This window comes from Theropithecus gelada, chromosome 20 (assembly GCF_003255815.1).
Source record: "Theropithecus gelada isolate Dixy chromosome 20, Tgel_1.0, whole genome shotgun sequence".
In the NCBI taxonomy this organism is placed as follows: domain Eukaryota; kingdom Metazoa; phylum Chordata; class Mammalia; order Primates; family Cercopithecidae; genus Theropithecus; species Theropithecus gelada.
Genome location: NC_037688.1, coordinates 39,143,198 through 39,165,225, shown reverse-complemented (window position 1 = coordinate 39,165,225; position 22,028 = coordinate 39,143,198). Strand labels below are relative to the sequence as shown.

The window sequence follows — 22,028 nt, the reverse complement described above, 5'->3', positions numbered from 1 at the left end:
TAAAGCTATCAGCCCAGAGCAAGCCAGTCCCCAGCAGTGGCGCCCAAGTGCCTGCACACTGACGAGACGCATCCAGGCTGGGAGGGCAGAGAAAGCTTCCTCTGACAGAGATGAGCTGAGTCCTAAAGGCAGAGCAGGCTGGCCAAGGGCAAGGGACAGTGCAGGAGAGTGTCCAGGCAGGGGAGGGGGGAGGGCTTCCGAGTCTGGAACATAGTACGTAGCTGCGGAAACCAAGGGCTTAACCAAAGTAGAGCTCGTTCAGGAAAAGAAAGAAGCTCAACATGATTGCAATCCCACTCGGGGGGATGAATGGACCCTGGGGAGCCAGAAGAATGTTTAAAACGGGGGAGAAGCGTGATTCCATGTGTATTTTAGAAAATCCCCAGAGGAATCAGGAGTGAGAAAATGGGCTGCTGAAGTCAGGTGACTGGACTAGAAACCACCCCAAAGCTGGGGCCATGTCACCTTCATTGATAGATCAGTCAGAGTCCAACCAGGAGATGGAAGCCATTTGGACACTGGAACTGAGAAACTCTAACGCAAGGCACTGGGTACATAAGGAAGAAGATCCCAGAATCCAAACGGGGGCAATGGAGCAACCCAGAGATTAGCAACAGCAGAAAGCTGCCCCCAGCCACAGGCCAGAGAGACAGAGAGGAGGCAGCAGGACTGAGGTCCAGGGACTGGAGGTGCCGACAGAGGATAGGCCATAGAGTCTGTCCAGTGGGAGCTGGAGCCACGGAGGAGTTGCAGGTGCCATCAGAGTGGCCTCTGGAGACTGAGGGAGGTAGAAACACTAGCTTCACCCTTCCTCCTGCCTTCCAGCCTCCTAGCAGCTCCTCCCAAGGGTTGAACCCAGTGACACAGGAACCTGGGACACAAGCACCTACAGAGATTGGCCCCTGACCACACCCAGCAGACCAGAGGAAGGAAAGGAATGGACCCCAAGGGCAAACAGGCCCAGAATGGCACAGCTACCAACCTCCAGTCCTTAGAATAGCACCCGATGCAGGATACACATTTGCTAAAAGAATAAACAAAGCCAGTGATGCTTCATTTGAGAGCCCCTCCAGCCCTGTGATTTCCTGATGGCCACTGATGATGTTCTTGGGCTGACGAAACGCACCTCCCTTTATCCCCAGCCCTGGCCCTGTGCTCCCAAGCACTCAACAGTAAATCAATAGTGTGTTCTCTGAAACAGAAGCCCAGTGGTGCCTGCCCACCCAGCCCTCAAAGCCAAGATCGGCTGTGCCTCTCCTTACATCCCCACACACGTCAGTGCCCTCCAACACAGACCTTGTGTTTTTCCATCTAGAAGTGTGAGGGACCACAATGCTTCAAGGATGAGAATCAGAAGGCCAAGGTGTTCCTTTCAGTTGTGAGTCATTTTGAGACCTCGCTGACAGGTGAGAGGCCTCACCTGCCCAGTCAATCCGTCATCCCTACAGCCCAGAATAAAGCACAGCCCCCAGTAGGTTTCTCTCTGCTGAAGTCATGCTTCTAGTTTAACTGGGAGAAGACAGCCTGGCATAGGAAAAAGGCTAAGAGCTTTGGGAGAGGGCACTCCTGCCAGGACTGGCCATGTGGCCACGGGTCACCTCCTGGCCTCAGTCTCTGGCTCTGGAAAATGGGAAGGATATGACCTTCCTCCAGGGCTGTTGGGCCTGGCACACAGCAGGCCCTCGAACAACGATGCTCGGGGGAGTGTTGGTCGCATTTTCTGTGACTGGAGCCCAGGGCTCCACTCGGTCTGTAGGTAGCTCCTCTGACAGATGTTAGTATGAGTAACAGCTAGAGCCACCATGGCACGCGCTGGCACAGCACACACACAGGCCAGGCAGCAGCCTAAGGATTGCGTATCTCTTAAGTGACTTAATCTTCACAACCACCCTGGGAAGCAGGAAATACTGTTTTTCCCACTTTACAGATAAGCAGACTGAGGCACGGAGAAGTCTGGAAACAAACCCACAGGGACCCAGGTTATAAGGGGTGAAGCCATGACCTTCTCCAGCCCTTGGGCTCTCAGGCTCCAGAGCCACTGCGACTGACCGCAACACTAGATCTATCAGGGGTACCCATGAGGTGCTGACAGCCATGCTAAAGTCCTATTTAACAGGCTGTCCCATCTAATCCTCACAGTACCCCCATTTTGCATATGAGGAACGGGGGCTCGACGAGCACAAACCACTTGTCTAAGGTCATGGACTAGCCACTTGGGTTGGAATGTGGATGGTCTCATCACACTCCTGACCACTGTGCCCCAAGTTAGCCTTGTTCCTAAGGTCAAACTAGGCTGCTTCTTCCTCCCTCCTCATGCCTCTTCTGGAAGTGTCCCTCACCCTGATCCTCTGGAGGCGGCCACACGCCCCTGCAAAGGGGAAGCTTTCTCAGCCACCCTCCTCCTCCCTGCCTGCCCCACCCCTCCAACTGCATGGGCTGGGACATCTGCCCTCTTCACCACAAAACCAGACGCAAATCCATTCCTCAAATAGACCGGAAGTGTCACCGGATTCTAGTCTCTTCTATAGTAAATACATGAAGTCAAGTCTCCATAAACAAATGCATTATTTTAGGGATGAAGATTCCCTGGACATCAACAAAGCTGGCAGCATTTTTGTTTTGTTTTGCTTTTGTTGTTTTTCTTTTAAACTAGCAGCAGCAACCACAACGGAAACCCCATGGTCTGTGTTGAGGCCAAAACACAAAGCCTTCCTCTAGCCCCAGGATTGCACTGGGCAGTGGGGGCAAGAATGCCCCACCCGGGCTGAGGGAAACGCAGCAAATACGGTTTGGGCAAAGACAACAGGGCGAAGGTTGCAAGTCAGTGGAATGAAAGCCAGCCTGGAGGATCCAAGAGCTGGAATCTTAAATATTCACACCAGGAAGTAATGGCACTAAGTCAGGAGCCAGCTTGGGCCATGCCTGTGTCCCTTGCAAAATGGCTTGGCCTGGAAACAGGAGGCGGCTCCACTCTGGGAAGTGACCCATCCGACCCTTGCCCCATTGCCTAGACCACGGGTCTGCACATCAACCAGGCCAGAAGGGACCGGGGGACTCCCAAGTCAGCACCCTCAGCACAGGCTAGAGGTTCAGTCCCAGCTCCATGCCAGCTCAGTCCCAGGAAGGTGTCCCCGACACGGCACAGAATCAAAGGCCAGCTCTATTTGAAAACTGGCCTCCTGGAGAATCCCGGGGTGGAAGGGAGCCCACTCCAGCCAGGTGGTGTGGCGGATCAGCTTGCAGTCCTGTCATTCACTCAACAGCCGTTTCCGGAACACCTACTATGCGTGGGGCCCGGGCCAGCCGCGCTGGCTGTCTCCTCAACCCCAGCCTCTTGCTGGGACCTTGGCAACCAGGCCAGAGAGAAAGGAGGCTCTTCTCAATAGCCTGTTGGCAGGAAGCCCCACATTCTGGGTCTGGTGAGCAGCAATGGATGCAGGCAGGCCCCGCTCTAAAAACCTCAATCTAGGGGGAAAATCTTCCAACCTACCAAGAAGAGGAAAGAACTCACGAGCTTCACCAGGGGCCCAGGAGTCAAAATCAAAACTCAAAGCTCCCACCAGCCAAAAATGGGCCAACCGGAGCATCCAAAAGAATAGTAACTGCAAGGAATTGAAATTCATCAAATAAGCCGGGCATGGTGGCTCACTCCTGTAATTCCAGCACTTTGGGAGGCCGAGGAGGGCAGACTGCTTGAGACCAGGAGTTTGAGACCAGCCTGGGCAACATGGCGAAATGCCATCTCTACAAAACATACAAAAAATTAGGCAGGTGTGGTGTTGTATACCTGTAATCCCAGCTACCAGGGAGGCTGAGGTGGGAGGATCATCTGAGCCTGGAAAGTTGAAGCTGCAGTGAGCCACGATCACGCAACTGTACTCCAGCCTGAGCAACAGAGTTAGACCTTGTCTAAAAACAAACTAGGAATTCACAAGGTATGCAGGAAATCTACAGGAAATAAAGGGAACAGAGGAATGTGTTAAATGACACCATGAGGAAGCAATCCGCAAAACTCAGAATATGGAAAATTCTACAGGGCAGATGACTAACTTATAGAGATTGTAAAACCCTCCGTAAGCAAACACAGGGTGTAGACCACGTCCGGAATCTTCACTGAGCAAACCAATTATAAAAATCATTAATGAAACAACTAGGGAAATGTGAACATTGGACATTTGATATCAAGGAATTATTGTTAGTTTCTGAGGCATGAGAATGTTATTACATTTATATTTATTTGTTTAAAGATACTTTATTTTTTTAGCGATTCCTATTTAAGTCATTTCTAATGAAATAATAGCATGTCAGGGATTTGCATCTAAACAGTGGCTGGGAGAGAGGGAAGCACGTAGAGGTAGCTACACCCCAAGACTCATCATGTGCTGGGAACTGCTGAAGCTGATGATGAGTACATGGGGATTCGTTTTACTCCTCCATGCTCTCAGTATATGTTTAAAATTTTCCCAAAATTAGGCCGGGAGCAGTGGCTCATGCCTGTAATCCCAGCACTTTGGGAGGCCGAGGCGGGTGGATCACCTGAGGTCAGGAGTTCAAGACCAGCCTGACCAATGTGGTGAAACCCCATCTCTACCGAAAATATAAAAGTTAGCTGGGCGTGGTGGCAGCACCTGTAGTCCCAGCTACTCGGGAGGCTGAGGCAGGAGAATTGCTTGAACCTGGGAGGCGGAGGGTGCAGTGAGCTGAGATCTCACCACTGCACTCCAGCCTGGGCAACAGGAAAGACTCTGTCTCACCAAAAAAAAAAAAGAAAAAGAAAGAAAGAAACCCAAAACAAAGGTTTGTGATTTTTTTTTTTTTTTTAATGAAAGGAAAAAAAAAACCACATTGATCTTAGAGTGGTCCAACACAGTATCTGAGAAAGGTGGTAGTGATGTGTAATTTTGAAAAGACCTGGAATCGCACCTCCAGGACTTAAATCCTGGCTCTGTGCCTAGCTGGTTATGTGACTTTGTGCATGTCCCTTTGCTTGCTAAACCTCAGTTTACTCACCTCCTAAACGGGGCTACTAACAATAGTGTTTCCTCATAAGACTGTCAAAGGATTAAACTAATCCAAGCCAAGTGCTTAGCTGAAAGCACATAATATGCTAGGTGGGAATAATACTACCATTATTGACATTGTCATCATTATCATTAGAAAAAACATCAGAGATGAGGGCTGCCATCATGGTCCCACTTGGGCGACTCACATCCAGGGAAACAAGGGCCTTGACACCTGCTCCGTGGAGCTCCTGGGCAGCCGTGAGAAGTGAACATCTCCTCGTCCCCAATCAGACCTTGAGAACTGTAACACAAAGAGGGATGGCAGCCCCGCGGTAGGATGCTGACAGCACTGTCGTCAATACCTTGATGGGGGCTCACAGAGGCAAAGTCAAAGCCAAAGTGAGCAGAGCTTTTGCCAAATACCCCATTAAAGATACAGGAAAAGCATCCTCATCTAAAATCCTAATGGAAATTGATCAGAAAATGCAGTTCAATTTGCCAGGCAGGTCTGATTCAGTCACAGTTCCTTTGGGGCAGAACTTCTCCATGGGAGCAGGATGCCCGGAGCTCCTGACGAAGGGGCCCCCAGCCACTCACTGCATCAGATCCATCACACTTCCATGCTCCAGCCCACCAGGAGACCCAGCTGTTCCCTTCCCTCCGGTTAGGGGAGACAGGAAGACAGCAAGCTGAGGGGTCTGGGTCCCAGTTAAGACCCAGCCCCAGAGATGCGCAGCTGGGGCAGGTGGGCCTCAAGAGACATCTGTTGAGACCATGCCCTTGGGTTGTCCAGGCAGCATTCCTGAAACGCAGGGTCAAAGCCCCCACCCCAACTCTAGGGTAGAGCTCTGCTTAGGGCCGCCCTAGCCCAGCCTGCTCAGGATGACCAGAAGGAGGCGGAAAGAGTGGGCAGAAAGGAAAGACAGCCAGACTCTGACCCCCTGAGCACCTGTACATCAGGCACCAACATGAAAGTCATTCCCATTTTCAGAGCTAAAAAACCAGAAGCTCAGAGAGGTGCCAGAGGCAGTACACACAGGAAGGAGGGAGCCCCAGTGTCAAACCCAAGGGCCTATCTCCAAAGCTAAGCTCCCACCAAAGTGTTATGCTGAGCCAGGTGACAGGAAGCAAGCCCCCAGACACACACACAGGCAGGGAATCATGCACGCTGAGGGCACGTCGGCATCATTCTGGTGGGCTGTCCAGCTGGGTGGTCCTGCCCATGCCACATATCTCTGCGCCCGCTTGCCCATCTACAGGATGGAGCTAAAGAGAGCCCTGTAGGGCAATGACAGCCGAGGGCACGGGAGGTCTGCCATGCGGGGAGCACCCGGTGTTGGTGACACCTGCAGATACCTGAATGAATCTGTTCTTCATGGGGACCTGCTAGCACTTCTCTTTCTGAAGAGTAGATCTTTATTTGAAAAAAGTAAAATGAATGATTCCCTTCCCATCACAAAAGCTGCTGCTCTTAAGGCTAAGTGAAAGGGAACCTGAATTGTATTCAAGAGTTCATTCCTGGGAGCGGTGGAGACTCCATGCTAAGCAAGAAGGGGCCTCTGCTTTCCAAATACCGGATCCCAATGCACCTCTTCCCAATGAATGCATCACGTGCTTAATTCGGCAAAGGAATGGCGGGCAAGGCCAAGGGAGAACCACTCCAGGCATGACACTTGCCCTCCTAAGCATTTCCCAACCCCAGTGCACAGCTGACAAAAGCATACATCAGAGGGGGCCCTGAGACACCATGAGGACCCCCATTCTGGGACCTCCTCGGGTCCCTCGTGCATGATCAGATCATTCTGCACACCGTCCCAGGCCTGCACGAGCTGTCCTGAGATCTGTCTCATGGAGCACCTTCTCAGTCTGATGGAGAGTATTGAAACTCCCAATGTAGTTTGCAAACACCTATCAATATTCCAGAGGTGCATAACCTTTGACTCAGACATTTCATTTCTAGGAATTTTTCCGAGACATTTTTGAATTTGTCTCAAAGATATATATACATGGATAATCACATGGCATTACTTGAAAGAGTAAAAGGCTGCAAACACAGCCATCAGTAAGAAAATGACTAAATAGAGCCATGGAGTGGAATGCTCTGTAACCACAAAAAGAGAACGGGGAAGCTTTCCTGATACACAACCATTCCTCACTACTGTTTAGTGAGAAAATAATATGGGAAAATGTGCACAGGATTCTATCATTTGTTTAAACAAACCAAAAAAAAAAAAAAACGAAATAAAAATTTGTATGTATTTGCTTCTATGTACCTAATTATGTCCACAAAGGAGATGATCACAAACCAGGGATGCTGTGGCCTCTGGGGAGGAGATAAGGCAGCTGGGCCACAGGGCAAGAGGGACTTTTGACTGCATTTCCTCATAGATTTCCTGAGCTGTGCATCATATGAAAGTCCTATCTATTCAAAAATAAATGCACACATTTAATACTTCAAAATAATATAAAGTAGAGGATGCATCATTCACTTTGTCTCTAGAACAAGGTTGGGGGAGGAATACTCCTGCTTTGTTCCTCTCTGTTCAGTCATCTCTGAGTCCTCCGTTAAGTACGGGTGGATGGGTTGGCATTGCCCAAGGGGGCTTTACTAAAAGCCTGGGAAAACCAAGTGGGAAATGAACCAAGAAAGGCAAAAATCACCTTATCAGCCCAGCCCCAGCAGGCTGGGCCAGTGTCGCAGGGAGCAACGGGACTCACACCCCAGGACTACCAAGCGCTACCCTCACAGCCCTTCCCCAGAACCCAGTCCTCTTGTTCCCCCAAGAACCCCAAATATAAAGCAGGGCAAACGCAAAGTGATCTGCAGACACCCCAACCAGGAGATTTCACTCCAGTCTCCTGGTTAATCTTAATAAGCCTCGTGAATTTGCATTCCACTCCACATCTGTGCACACTTTAACAGCAAAATAATATCTCCAATGACTCCCGAAGTAAATGGTTTAACCTTTTCTCCCTTCACCAAATTGTCTAAAGTGGATGTTCCCACAAAGGGGAGCCATGTTTTACATTACACACCAGTTAAATGACTTAACCTTTCCACCCCTCAAGGAAAATGCTCATTCCGAGAAGATGAGCCACGTTTGAAATTATATATTAAATTACTTAACCTTTTCCCTCTGAATCCACAAGTCAAGTGGGCACACATAGAAGATACACCCAATTTAGCCGATGGTTTCTCAAACTCCCGACACCCTCATAGGCTGCACGTATCCCAGTTTGAGAAACGTAGTTTTAGGCTAATCTTTATCATCTGCAGAGGGAGGGTACCCAAGACCCCCAGAAAGCCAAGGCTGGGCGGATGATCTTCCTTATTTCTTTTTTTTTCAAGACGGAGTCTCGCTCTGTCGCCCAGGCTGGAGTGCAGTGGCGCGATCTTGGCTCACTGCAAGTTCCGCCTCCCGGGTTCATTCCACTCTCCTGCTTCAGCCTCCCTAGTAGCTGGGACTACAGGCGCCCGCCACCTCACCCAGCTAATTTTTTTTTAGTAGAGGTGGGGTTTCACCATGTTATCCAGGATAGTCTCGATCTCCTGACCTTGTGATCCGTCCGCCTCGGCCTCCCAAAGTGCTGGGATTACAGGTGTGAGCTACCGCGCCCGGCCGATGATCTTTCTTTTTTTTTTTTTTTTTTTTTTTGACAGAGTCTCGCTCTGTCATCCAGGCTGCAGTGAAGTGGCATGATCTCAGCTCAATGCAACCTCCACTTCCTGGGTTCAAGTGATTCTCCTGCCTCAGCCTCCCAAATAGCTGGGACTATAGGCACGTGACACTACACATGGCTAATTTTTAGTAGAGACAGGGTTTCACTATGTTGGCCAGGCTGGTCTCGAACTCCTGACCTCATGATCTGCCCGCCTCAGCCTCTCAAAGTGCTGGGATTACAGACGTGAGTGAGCCATTTCAACCTCAAAGTTCCACTTTGTTTTTTTCCCACTTGATCATCCTTATATTCGGAAGACTTCTCCCCAATCAAGCTTCTGTTCTTAAGCCGTTACTGATTGTTATTTCCATTTCCCATTTTAATCTCCATTTTCCAATGTTATTTCCATAATACAAGGCCAGATTTTAAAAAATAAAAAATAAAAAAAATAAATTGCAATAAAAGGAAGAATGGGCCGGGCGTGGTGGCTCACATCTGTAATCCCAGCACTTTGGGAGGCCGAGGCGGGCGGATCACGAGGTCAGGAGATTGAGACCATCCTGGCTAACATGGTAAAACCCCGTCTCTACCGAAAATACAAAAAAATTAGCCGGGTGCAGTGGCGGGCACCTGTACTCCCAGCTACTCGGGAGGCTGAGGCAGGAGAACGGCGTGAACCCAGGAGGCAGATCTTGCAGGAAGCCGAGATCGTGCCACTGCACTCCAGCATGGGGGACAGAGCGAGACTCTGTCTCAAAAAAAAAAAAAAAAAGGAAGAATGAGGTTTTCCTGTGTAATGAAATGGCTGAGCATAACTGAGGCAAGATCCACCTCTTAAGAACAGAGGTCAAGATCTCAGTAGGGCTTTGTGAAGGTCAGAAAATTTCTCTGGGGGCCCTTGCTCATTACTATCTTCTCAGACTCCAAATCAGCAAGTACTGGTCAAGATCAGAGTGGTCCCGAGTGTAGGCTCAGGATCACACAGGCGTAGATCAATCAGCTTTGCCAGTTTCTAACTGTGTGAGCTGCAGGAAGTTCCTTAACCTCTCTGAGCCTTGGTTTCCTCATCCATAAAATGAGGCTAAGAGGGGTTCCACCCGTTAGGGTTGCAGGAGGATGAATAGAGACAACGTGTGTAAACCGCTCAGCAATGTGACCAGCATATAATAAGCACTCAATGAACGGCAGTTCTTATTGTTCCTGATTTATTTTATTTTATTTTGAGATGCAGTTTCGTTCTTGTCGCCCAGGCTGGAGTGCAATAGCACAATCTAAGCTCACCGCAACCTCCACCTCCTGGGTTAAAGTGATTTTCCCACCTCAGTCTCCCAAGTAGCTGGGATTACAGGTGTGCGCCACCATGTCCGGCTAATTTTTTGTTTTGTATTAATAGAGACAGGGTTTTGCCATGTTGGTCAGGCTGGTCTCGAACTCCTGACCTCAGGTGATCCACCTGCCTTGGCCTCCCAAAGTGCTGGGATTACAGGCATGAGCCACCGCACCCAGCCTGTTGCTGGTTTACACCAGCCACTCTTTCACTGAGAAGAGACTCAAAGAGAGACCCAGGGTCCAAGAGGGAAATGATCTTGGCCAAAATTTCTGTGCAGAGTTCCCTGACACTACTCGTAACTTTCTTCACACAGTCTCAGGGAAGTAGACAAGCCTTTCAGTTACCAAACCAATAAAGCACTAAAGCTCCAAGAAGGACCAGAAACTCGGCCCAGCAGGTCCCAGCTGAGGCTCTGGGGCCCACAGACTCTGCTGCCTTTGAAAACCAGGGCGCAAATGGACAAAACAGACAAGATCAGCAGCTCTCCAGGCGTGGAGTCTGGAGGACCCAGCCCACATGGAAGCAAGAACAGGCAGAAGCGAAACAGCACCATGGCCTCCACACAGGCCCAGGTCCCTACTTTTTCAGAACACGGGGGATTCCACTTTCCTTCCCTCTCCACCCACCCCTATAAGTTATAGGTGTGGTTATGTGACTTGCTCTGGCCAATGAATCATGAATAGTGATGCGTGTCCTGTACAAGTGGCCACACCCCTGTCCTGACTCCAGGACAGCAGAAGCACATGTTGAGACAGGCCCTCCATCGGCTGGGTTACTACTGCATGATCAGATGAGCAAGGCGCCCTACTGATGTGCCATGGACATTTGGCACGAAGCAGAAATAAACCTCAGGTGTGTGGAGCAGCTGCGTTGCCTGTTACCGTGGCAACAGCCCAGCCTCACTGGCAGATTCAAGGGGTCAAAAGAGCAGGGTCTAAGGCAGCACTTCCCAAACTGTCTGTGGGAAAAGACCCATTTTTATTTTATTTCCAATCCACTGTAGACCAGTATTTTTGAAAACTGTAATTAAAATTTCATTGGAATGTCAAAATGTTAAAAGGTTTCCACACCCTCACTCTTGGTCTCCTCATTTCTATCCCTACAGGCTGGTTACGAGCTCTGCAGAGGGGCACAGACTGGGACCAACCACTCGTGGAATGGCACAGACCCTGGACTACAGCACAGGTGGGCTCCAGGCCCTGCTGGCCACTTTTCCTTTTTTCTTTTTTTTTTGAGACAGAGTCTCACTCTGTCGCCCACGCTGGAGTACAATGGCGCAGTCTTGGCTCACTGCAACCTCTGCCTCCCGCGTTCAAGTGATTCTCCTACCTCAGCCTCCCTAGTAGCTGGGATTACTGGCACCCACTACCACACCCGGCTAATTTTTGTATTTTTAGTAGAGACAGGGTTTCACCATGTTAGCCAGGGCAGTCTCAAACTTTTGACCTCAAGTGACCCACCTGCCTCGGCCTCCCAAAGTGCTAAGATTACAGGTGTGAGCCATGGCACCCAGCTCTGCTGGCCATTTTCTATTTTCTTTTTTCCTTTTTTTGAGACAGAATCTCACTCTATCACCCAGGCTGAAGTGCAGTGGCACGATCTCAGCTCACTGCAACCTCTGCCTCCCAGGTTCAAGCAATTCTCCTGCCTCAGCCTCCCAAGTACCTAGGATTACTGGTGCCCACCACCGCACCAGGCTAATTTTTGTTTTTTTAGTAGAGATGGGGTTTCACCACATGGGCCAGGCTGGTCTCAAACTTCTGACCTCAAGTGATTTGCCTGCATCGGCCTTCCAAAGTGCTGAGATTACAGGTGTGAGCCATGGCGCCCAGTCCCACTGATCTTTTTCTTCTAACACTGGTGAAATAACTGAACCTTCCCAAGCCTCACCTCTCCATTTATAAAATGAGAGTTTGCATGTGAGGATTTAAATATAAAGCCCATGGAGCACAGGGCCAGGTGTGAACAGGCCCTCATTATATGTCAGCTACTCAGCCATATCCTGTTCTGTTCCCAGGTGACAATGTCTGTCGCCGACAGGCATGGCGATCCGCTCAGGGATCTGGAGGGGGGCCATAGGGTTCAGGCAACCTCAGAGCAAGGCAGTGGGTTGAGATTCAGAATTCACTTCTAGACATCCACTATGAGATAAGGTGATCAGACTGGTACCTTGTCAAGGGGCAGAAGGCCAGGTGCGGTGACTCTCGTCCTATAATCCCAGCACCTTGGGAAGCCGGGGCAGGAGGATCGCTTGAGCTCAGGAGTTCAAGAGCAACCTGAGCAACACAGACCTGTCTCTACAAAAAAATTTAAAAATTAGCCAGGCACGGTGGCATGTATCTATGGTCCCACCTGCTCGGGAGGCTGAGGTGGGAGGATGCCTTGAGCCTGGGAGGGGTCAAGACTGCCGTAAGCCATAATTGTACCACTGCACTCCAGTCTGGGTGCAGAGAGACCCTGCCTCAAAAAATAAAAATTAAAATAAAGGGGGCAGAGGTATCTGGGGCTAGGCAGGCGACCCAGTGATCCACTGAGACCAGGGATAACATCGACTACTCATACCACGGGGAAAATCTTCACCATCAAGCACCCTGCTGTCACACGGCAGAGCCCCAGATGGTGACCCAGGGCAGTGTTCCCTCCAGAGCAGGGTAACCATGTATTCTGGTTTTCCTGGGACTGAGGGATCTCCTGGAATTCAAGACTTTCAGCATAATGGGGACAGTATTGGGCAAATCGGAACAAACTGGTCACCGTACTAGAGGGCCTGTGTTCTTTAGCCGTAATATTTCGGATGTGCTGAACTAGGGCAGCTCTTTAATAAAACATCAACCAGGAGGCCAGAGTAGACCTCTGGCTGCTTAACAGACTGCCTGGGAAAGCCACATCCCACGGCATCACGCAAACATATCTAAGGACAGAGAGACAGGGCGTGATGGCTGCAGCATAAAAGATAAAGCGATTACCCGGCTTCGCAGGGACAGCAATGGCTCCGCACCACCTGGGGACTGGCTCTGCCCTGAGGCCTGTTCAGGAATGGAAACTGCTAAATACCGGTCATATAACCAGAAGGCTTTTTCTTGCTTCTCTTTTTGTTTTATTTTTTTTGCATTCAAACAATAGGTAATCAGAATCTGCTTGGTTAACAGCCATATTGTCATAATTTGCCAAACAAAGCAATGGGAGTATGATGATAACGGTAACACTTTGCATTTCTCAGAAGGGCAGGTCTTGGAAGTGACTTAATTTCCCAGAGCCTGCTGCCTGTCTTCTGTCCGGGTCCTCCCCATCCTCGCCCGGCCATCAGCATGACGTCCAAATGCCTGGCGCACGTGACAGGCCCATGGATCGCTGGGTGAATGAGTTAATGAATGAGGACATCTCCGTTCTCCGGGTAACCCAGGCACCCCTAGGCGAGCCAGGCTGGGTGCTCTGTGGCCATGTCACCTCCCCCTCCATTGCTCACATGGAGGCAGTGCCACCATGTCCCCAGGACTGTCCTGAATACTCAATACATAAGCTGACCATGTAATCTATGAATGAAATGAAGCATCACTGATCACTTTACTAGGACTGTAAACTGGGACTGTCCCAGGCAAAACAGGACAAGTGGTCACCTCACTGATGCAGCATCTCACCTAATCCTTGTTACACTGAGAGTGCCAGGCCAGGTCCCAAGTCCAGACTCCATGGTCTGAAGCCCAGCCCTGCCTCCTAGCAGCTAGGTATGTTACTTAACCTCTCTGGGCCTCAGTTTCCCCATCTGAGCAAGGCAGTAGCTGCCCCTTAGGGCTGCTCTGCAGACTACTCTATTTAAAAGTTGCAACACTTAGAATAGGGCCTAGCATGTAGTAGGAACCACACATGTGTTGACTGAATAAAAAAGTCCTCCCATCATCCCCAGGATTATTGCTATTCCATAAATCAGCCAAAGAAGGCACAAGGACTTAAGTGACTTGCCAGTTAGTAGCAGAATGGCTTACGCCTGCAATCCCAGCACTTTGGGAGGCTGAGGCAGGCGGATCACTTGAGGTCAGGAGTTCGAGACCAGCTTGGCCAACAGAGTGAAACCCCGTCTCTACTAAAAATACAAAAATTAGCTGAGCATGGTAGCATGCACCTGTAATCCCAGCTATTCGGGAGGCTGAGGCAGAAGAATCACTTGAACCTGGGAAGCAGAGGTTGCAGTGAACTAAGATCATGACACTGCACTCCAGCCTGGGTGACAGAACGAGACTCTGTCTCAAAAAAAAAAAAAAAAAAAAAGAACCAGAGTCAAACCTAAGCATCAACGCCCATGCCCCATCCATCCTGCAATCCTGCCCCCCACTCCACTCCACCCTCAGCTACCGCATTTTCTCTCCCCATTCAAGATTTTAGGGCTGTTCTACAGATGACGCTATTTAATAGCGTAACCTTACAAGTCGAGTAAGAAGGAGTGCAAGAAGTCCAATACAACGCGTGACACAGGGCACTGCCAGAGCTCCCCCAGGGCCAAGGAGGGGCTTCGGGTCTCCTGAGGCTGTGTGGCACATGCAAAGCAGGAGGCACCAGTCCCAAAATAGGACGGGCATTTGCTGCCCGTGCGTCACAACCCAAACTTGTTCTCCTTTTTCTCTTCTTGCCAAATTACTCGATCTCAGAAATTCCTTAGCAAGACAAGACTGAAATGCAATCTCCAACCCCATCAGGCCCAGTGGAATTTCACCAACACAAATTGCTGCGTTCTCCAGGAAAACGGAGGACGCTGGCCTGAAGTTTCAGATTCTCAGTAGGTCTTAGAAAGCTCCGGCACTTGAGCAGCTCCTGGAAGTGGCAGGAAGTGGTTTGTCTTTGCTTATTTTCCAAAGGATAACCACCAGATTTGCTCGTAAAAACTTGCTAACCAATTGGCAGAGGGCACCTGCGCAATCCAATGATTTCTCATCTCCTGGGGTTTTCTTCTTTTGTTAGTTCAACTCGTGAGGCCTTCAAAGACGCAGACGCACAGGCTTTGCCTTGACCCATTCCAAGAAGGAAGGAAAGAAAGAAGGAAGGGAGGGAGGAAAGGAAGGGGAGTGGGGGAGGGAAGGAAAGGAAAGAAAACAGTGGGCGGGGGGCGGGCACAGCGGCTCATGCCTGTAATCCCAACACTTTGGGAAGCTGAGGAGGGCAGATCATTTGAGGTCAGGAGGTCACGACCAGCCTTGCCAATATGGTGAAACCCTCTACTAAAAATACAAAAATTAGCTGAATGTGGTGAAACATGCCTGTACTCCCAGCTACTCAGGAGGCTGAAGCAGGAGAATTGCTTGAAGCCGGGAGGCAGAGGTTGCCGTAAGCCAAGATCGCACCACTGCACTCCAGCCAGGTGACAGAGCGAGACCCCGTCTCAAAAAAAAAAAAGAAAAGAAAAGAAAAGAAAGAAAAGGGGGAGGAAGGAAAGAAAGAGGGAGGGAGTGAGGGAGGGAGTGAGGGAGGAAGGGAAGGAGGAAGGGAAGAAAGGAGGGAAGAAGGGAGGGAGGGAGGAAGGGAGGAAGGAAGGAAGGAAGGGAGGAAGGAAGGAAAGAGGGAAGGAGGGAACGAAGGAAAAAAGGGAGGAAAAAGGGAGGAAGAAAGGAAATTTTGATAAAGAATCAAAATTCACCAAAAGAATCGTTAAGCCACAGCCCATGGCTTCATGTTGACCGATGCTCAGGCAGGACTGTGCACCAGCTCTAAAAGATGCCAGAGGCTGGGGCTGGCAGGACACTGAGGGAGGGAGGGAGGGAAAGAGGAGCAGAGCCCAAGGAGTGGCTGAAGGCCGACTGCCCCGGGGGGAATGGGTATGTTCTGCATCAGGAAAGAGAAGGAAGAAAGGGCTCCTCCAGAAGTGAGCCGCCCCAGCAAAGCAGAGAGCCAGGTGAAGCCAAGAGCGCGTGGGGAGACCCAGAAGGCAAGGGCAGAGGAGCTTGGATGCCTCCCATAGGGCCAAAATAGGAGAGTCTCGCCCGGGCTGACAAGCCCAGACTTGAATCTGAATGCCACAGGCAACAACTGCGAGTTGCTGGGCAGGAACGGAGCTGCCGCCCCCAAAACTGTTGCAGATTCAGAGGGCGCTGCTGGGGTGCAGTGGGGGTAAAGGACTGGAGGGGGAAGCATGAGTTTCCTCCACCACTTCTCAGGGAGCCTTTGGGGAGCCACTTCCGCTCCCTGGGCGGAGGCCACATGCCAGCCCAGTCTGCTATGGACATTCCCAGATTCTTGAAGGCTGGGATGGGGGCACGTGCCCTGGGCCAGCCCAGAAGATGGATGACAAGGAAGCTACATGGGAGCTGGGACAGGCGGATGCTAAGATGAGGAGACAGCTTGGCCAGGGCTGCCTCCCACCCAGAGGTCACCACCAGGTCCAGATCTGTGCACTCACTTCCCTCCAGAACTGGGCACTTGGGAGAAATCAGAGAATATCCTAGAAGGGACTCTGAAAGGGAGCTGGAAATTGGGGCGAAGCTTGGGGCACATGTGTACATGGGTGTGCAAGTGGTGTGTGTGTGCAGAGACAAGTATGTTCTCAAGTATGTGTGCCGAGTGTCCTTCCATGCATAGGTGTGAGACATGTGCATCCATGACCTTGAGATTGAGTGCTCATGGCCATATGTGTATACCGCGAAGGGATGTGGCCATGCTGGGACACGTTCACAGTGTGAATGGTACATGCATGCGCCCACATCTTCAACAGGCAAACAGCATTGTGTCAGGGCCAAGAGCCTGGACTGGAGCCTTGAGCACACGATCTAACTTCTCTATACCGATCTAACTGGTCTATGCCTCAGTTTCCTTAACTATGAAATGGGGCTAGTTAACAGAAACTACCTCCTAGTGTTGACAGGGGGATTAAATACATTCGAATTTGTAAAGCACTCAGATGTTTGTATCTGGTGTCCTACTAAATGATACGTACGTGTATGTTAAAAAATAAATGCATACGTGTGGGTGAGTGGTCGCACAGCTGGGAACCTGTCTGTATGGAAAGGTGTGTGCCATGTAGACTAACTGGGACTGTGCGCACACACAGGGGCAGGAAGATGTGGATTGGGTGTGCACGGATGTGCAAGAGGGAGGTGTGTCTGCCCATTTGCAAACGTGTGGACTGTGTGTATCCACGACGCCCGAGGGAGTGCATGCCAGGGCCCAGGACATGTCTGCTCAAGAACCATGGGGCGTATGCATGCATCCATGTGTGTGCACGTGGCGTATGCAAGTGTGTGCAGCCACATTCTGGGGCACATGTGTGTAGGCACCTGGGCAGGGGCATGGAGGGATGGGAGCGTGGGTCCGGTGGAAAGACCCTCTCAGAGTGAGGCATGGGGAGCAGAGGCCTGATAACCCCCGTGAGAAAGCAGGACCACTGGGCGAGGCAGAGTGGCCCCCTCAGAGCTACTGAGCAGCCCCAGGGAGACTTGGTGCAGAGGTGAGGACCCAGACCAAAAAGGCTGGGGGACAAGGGCCACATCTCACTCAGGCCTGTGCCCAGCCCCTGGCACTGGACCGTGCTCAGGAAGCTGGAAAGGAAGGAAGGAGAGAGTGTGCCCAAGGGAGGGACACAGACCCCACCATGACAAGCACCACCCTCAGGTCACGTCCCGGGCTCCACATCCATCATTTCATTGAACCCTCTTGACTGTCCTAGAAGGAGCATCATCCCCACGTTTTCAGACAAGGAAGCTGAGTTCTATGGTTGTTAAAACATCTGCCCAGAGGCCCAATGCTAGGGAGCAGCAGGTTCCAACCCGGCTGGGTCTGACCTCTGTCCTCAGAGCCACCATGCTACTCTGAGAATGAATGAATGAACCAACACATGCATGCATGAATGAATGAACAGACCAACAAAGAACAATGAAAAGGAAACCGAAACTTAGTGCCCAGAAGAGGAATAAAATAAGGGAAGCACCGGAGAGCTGGCAGGCACTGCCTGGAGAAGCCTCTGGGGGGACTGCAGCTGGAGCAGCAGTCATGGTGGTCTGCAGCGACCCAGGAGCCCACGCTGCACAGGCAGAAGGAGCTTTCTTTGTAGCCCTTGAGGCTGCAGCAGCAGAGGAGACAGTGGGGCACCTGTGTGGGCCAAGGCTCCCAGAGCACAAGCCCCATGGCTTCACAGCAAGGCCAGGCCACTGAGCCTTCAGCACCAATTCAGAAAACTGGCATTCCGCACTCTATGAGAGTCCTGTGGGATTTGGGGTTAACAAGACCTTGGCTGCCAAGGCCCAGACACCCTCGGGGAGCCAGTCTGCCGAGGCCTGGACATCACTGGCAAGATGGGTTATTATAGTGACTTCTCCAAGCTGGCTGTGTCCTAAGGACCCATAGGGCTCAAGCTAATGAAACAATGAGACAGTCACCTTGCTTCCAAAGACCCTTCTGGATGCCACCAGCTGGGTTCAGGGGTTCTTTAGAAACAGTTCCTAGAGACCCCTACTTAGAATGAGCTCCAGCTCTAAGTGGCCTTGGAAAAGTGGCTCAACCTCACTGAGTCCCAAGTTGTTCCTACACAGTAAGAATCACTCACCCATGAGGGGTTATTGGTGGAGAGGACCAGTACAAGGTATGAAAAGCACATCTCAGAAGACAGGTAGCAGGTCCTTCCAAGTGACAGCTGTTCTCATAAATGGCAGCCATCGGAGGCCTGGGTCTGCCTGAGCAGAGGGGGGCCCCAAGCTACTGAGCCCCCCAGGCTATGCAAGGCTGTCAGGCAGGGGTTGGGGGAGGGTGGACCATTGCATAGGCACCACCAGCTCCAGCCGCCCCATCACTGTGCCTGGGAGGCCCAGGGTCTACACCTCCCTCTCCGCCTAGACATCCCCACAACCCGGACACCCCTTGCGAGGCCCAGCACCAGGGCATCTCTGCAATCCACTTTTATGGCCTCTTCCAACTGCTGAACTCCCCAGCCAGCCAGTAGTAAGCAAATGGCCTGGCTGCAAGGCTGTGGGTAGGTGTCCCGGGCACTGCCCTCCAAGCGGCACTGGCTTCTCCCTCTTCAACTTGTCCTTTGACCCCTTGGCACCCATTCAGTTTCACAGAATGTAAGACTCTGCTCATTTTAATTGGGAAGAAGCCCAAGAGATGGGGCGCCAGGTTTCAAACTGTGTTCCCAGGGCTTCAGGGTCCACAGGGGGCTGATCCTCGCCTCTACTGGGACAGTGTACCTTTACGAACCTTCTCTTCTTGCTGTTGGAGGAGAGAGCTGTGATACTAAATCCCTGGAAGCACGTGAACAAAAGCTTACCGAATTTAAAATTGAGCCCTCCCGCACCCCACTTTGCTACTTTGAGACATCTTCATCCATTCAGAGGGTTTCATCACTGGATGAAACAGCCATAAATCTGATTTGATCCTTGCTGAAAGGCTGAAATTTTAATTGGTCTTTGTCCTTCAAAGTCCTGCTCATTTTTCTTTTCACTTGTCAGGGCTGAGAAGCAGTTAACTCCCCTCCATCGTACAAACTCTAAATAGGTTTCACTTACTTTCTTGTTTCCCATTCATCGCCCCCAAGTAGGCGCGCCCTCATGAAGGGGGTTTGTTTGTTTTGTTCACTGCTGTACTCTCAGCACATAACAGGCACAACAAATGTTGATTTAATACTTATTTGAATTAACTAAATGTAGCAATTTATAACAGTAACCATAGCACCTACTATGGTCTAGTCCCTGTTTACATGTGACATGTGTTAACTCACCCACCACTCATATCCATCCTTAGAGATCAGTCCCATTATCCCCATTCTACAGATGAAAAAACAAAGGCACTGCTGCACTTGCTACCCTGGATTCATAGCATCTTCAAGGCCTCATCCTCAGTCCTTGGCTCACTTGCTCTCCCTTCCCTGGAATGAGGCCCTGCCTCCTCTCCACCCCTGCCAGCTTCATGGCCTCGTTCTCTGCTCCTGCAAGTCTCAGAGCTGGGGGAGCTGGGGATTATTTCGCAAACTGCATTTTACAGATAAGAAGGCTGAGGACTGACAGCTTCCTGTCTAGTTGGGGGAATGATGTGGAAAGAAAATGACAGCCAACAGCCAAGTCATTGAGGGAGGCCAGCAGATGCCCCAGGACAGACTGGCCGTGGCTGACTACGGCAGGCAGGCGCTTCTAGGAGGAGGTGACAGCTCTCACAATGTCTCAAGTCCTCCAAATAGCAGCAGCCCACAGCTTTGGGGTCTCAGCCATTCCTCCCACAAACATAAAAAGAGAAGGGGCCTGGGGTCCCTCAGATTGGCAGACACACCTGCCCACCCTCTGAGAAGTGGGCCTGTGAATTTGAAAGGCCTGTGGTCAGCAGTAGCAGGAGAGGTTTAAGGCACAGACTTCAAGCTGGACAGAGTCATTCCCCACATGGGACCGTACCCCAGCAGCCTGTCCCATCCTTCCCCAGACGCCAGGGCGGAGATCTAGAACTTCCCTCCTCGCAGGAAACAGAGGGGCAGCCCGGCGGCTTGGTTTGTTGTTCTCACACGGCTGTGCCATGCACGCCCAGCCCATCCAAGGAGCCTGTGGGTCGCCTGGCTCCTGCTTATCACTGTACCAGCCTGCCCAGGGCCCCGCCCCAGAGGGTTCATCCTCTGCTTCCCCCAGGCTAACAGGTCCACTCTGACCATCAGTGTCTGTTCCGCTGAGAGACCCTATGCTACAGTAATGATGATGATGATGATGACAGCTAACACTGACTGCCAGGTACTTCACAGTCATTAATTCACATATGCAAGCCTATGCCACAGACAGCAGGATGAGACCCATTTTACAGAAGAGAAAACTGAAGTTCAGAGAGGTCACCTAATGTGCCCAAAGCCTTACAGTCCCTGAGTGTAAGGTTTTGTCATCAGAATTGTGTGTGGGTCCCAACTCCGACACCAGCTCTATGATCCATGGCTAGTTACATAGCTGCTCTGTACCTCAATGACCTCATCTGTAAAGTGGGATACTGGTGCCCAACTCATGGGCTTCCTGGGCAGGCTGAATGAGAAAGCATTTGGCATCGAGGGGCTCTTTATAAATGGCAATTATTATTTATTCTTGTTAATAATATTCATGATGAAAAGAGATTCAGAGCTGTTTGGGGACAAGGGTATCAGTTACCCAGGGGCACATGGGCAGTGTCCATCCAGGAGTCAAAAGAGCACAGGCTTTGCAGTTGGCCTGACCTGAGTTTGAACCCAGCTCCCACGTTCTGCTGTGTGACCTTGAGCATCAGCGGAGGCGTCAGGGGGGTGGCCCCAGGGGTCCCTCACGCCCACAGGTGCCTCCCCAGAACGGGAGCCAGCTGGGGCTCCTCCTGACCCCGTCTGATACCGTGCTTCCGACAGGGAGTGTGTCCTGTTCCGCTTCCAACCCAAGGAGGAAGGGGAGCTGCTTGGGCATCCCTGGAGAGTTCTAGAGAAGGCCCTTCCCAGGTCCAGGCTATAAGGAGACCCACCCTCTCCCAGCGCAGCCACGTGGCTTCCTTCCCACCCTCTACGTCAATAAAGGCCAGTTCTGGGGAAAGCTTCAGCCCTGCATCTGCTCTGTTCCCAGCACATGCCTGGAAACACCCGCAGCTGGCTGGGCTCTGCCCTGCGTCCCTCAAGCACCGGGCCTGCAACCGAGAGGGGAAGGATGAAAGACGAGTCTGAAATCACGGCTGGAGACCCAGGAAGAGGCAGCTCCCACAGTCTGAGGCCCCGGTGACTGCTCAGCAGGCAAGGACCGTGCCTGGAGGGAAGCTTCCAGAACATTCTTCATCCAGGTGGACAGGGGTATTACCTTGGAGCCAGGGACTCTGGCTCTGACCTCCCCGATCACATGGTGAATCACATTTCCACATACTCACACTGGTTGTTTTTTTAATTACGAGATTTTTTAAAAACAGCTAATAAATAAGTCATCTTCCCTAAGACTCCCTGAGAAGCACCAGTGTACAGGCGAGGCCTGAAACATGAAACGGTGGGTGACAGGCCGTGTGAGTCACAGGGCAGGCCTGGGCCCTGGAGCCACGTGGGTCACCTGCAATCCCGGTCCCGGCTGCTGTGCGAGCCAGCAGGTGACTCG

The 22,028-nt window shown here is 51.2% G+C and overlaps 1 protein-coding gene across 2 annotated transcripts in view; it reads right to left on the bottom strand.

Moving 5' to 3' along the window:
* Window positions 1-22,028, bottom strand: part of CMIP (c-Maf inducing protein) — a 264,953-nt gene that overhangs the window by 192,003 nt on the left and 50,922 nt on the right. The window contains exon 1 of one of the 2 annotated variants that reach the window (XM_025370611.1): window positions 20,352-20,490. The exons of the other annotated variant lie outside the window; for it this stretch is intronic. Coding sequence (XP_025226396.1) covers window positions 20,352-20,486 — 135 coding nt within the window. The 5' untranslated portion in view covers window positions 20,487-20,490. Of the gene's footprint in view, window positions 1-20,351; window positions 20,491-22,028 lie in introns of those variants that run through there. 2 annotated transcript variants of the gene reach the window in all.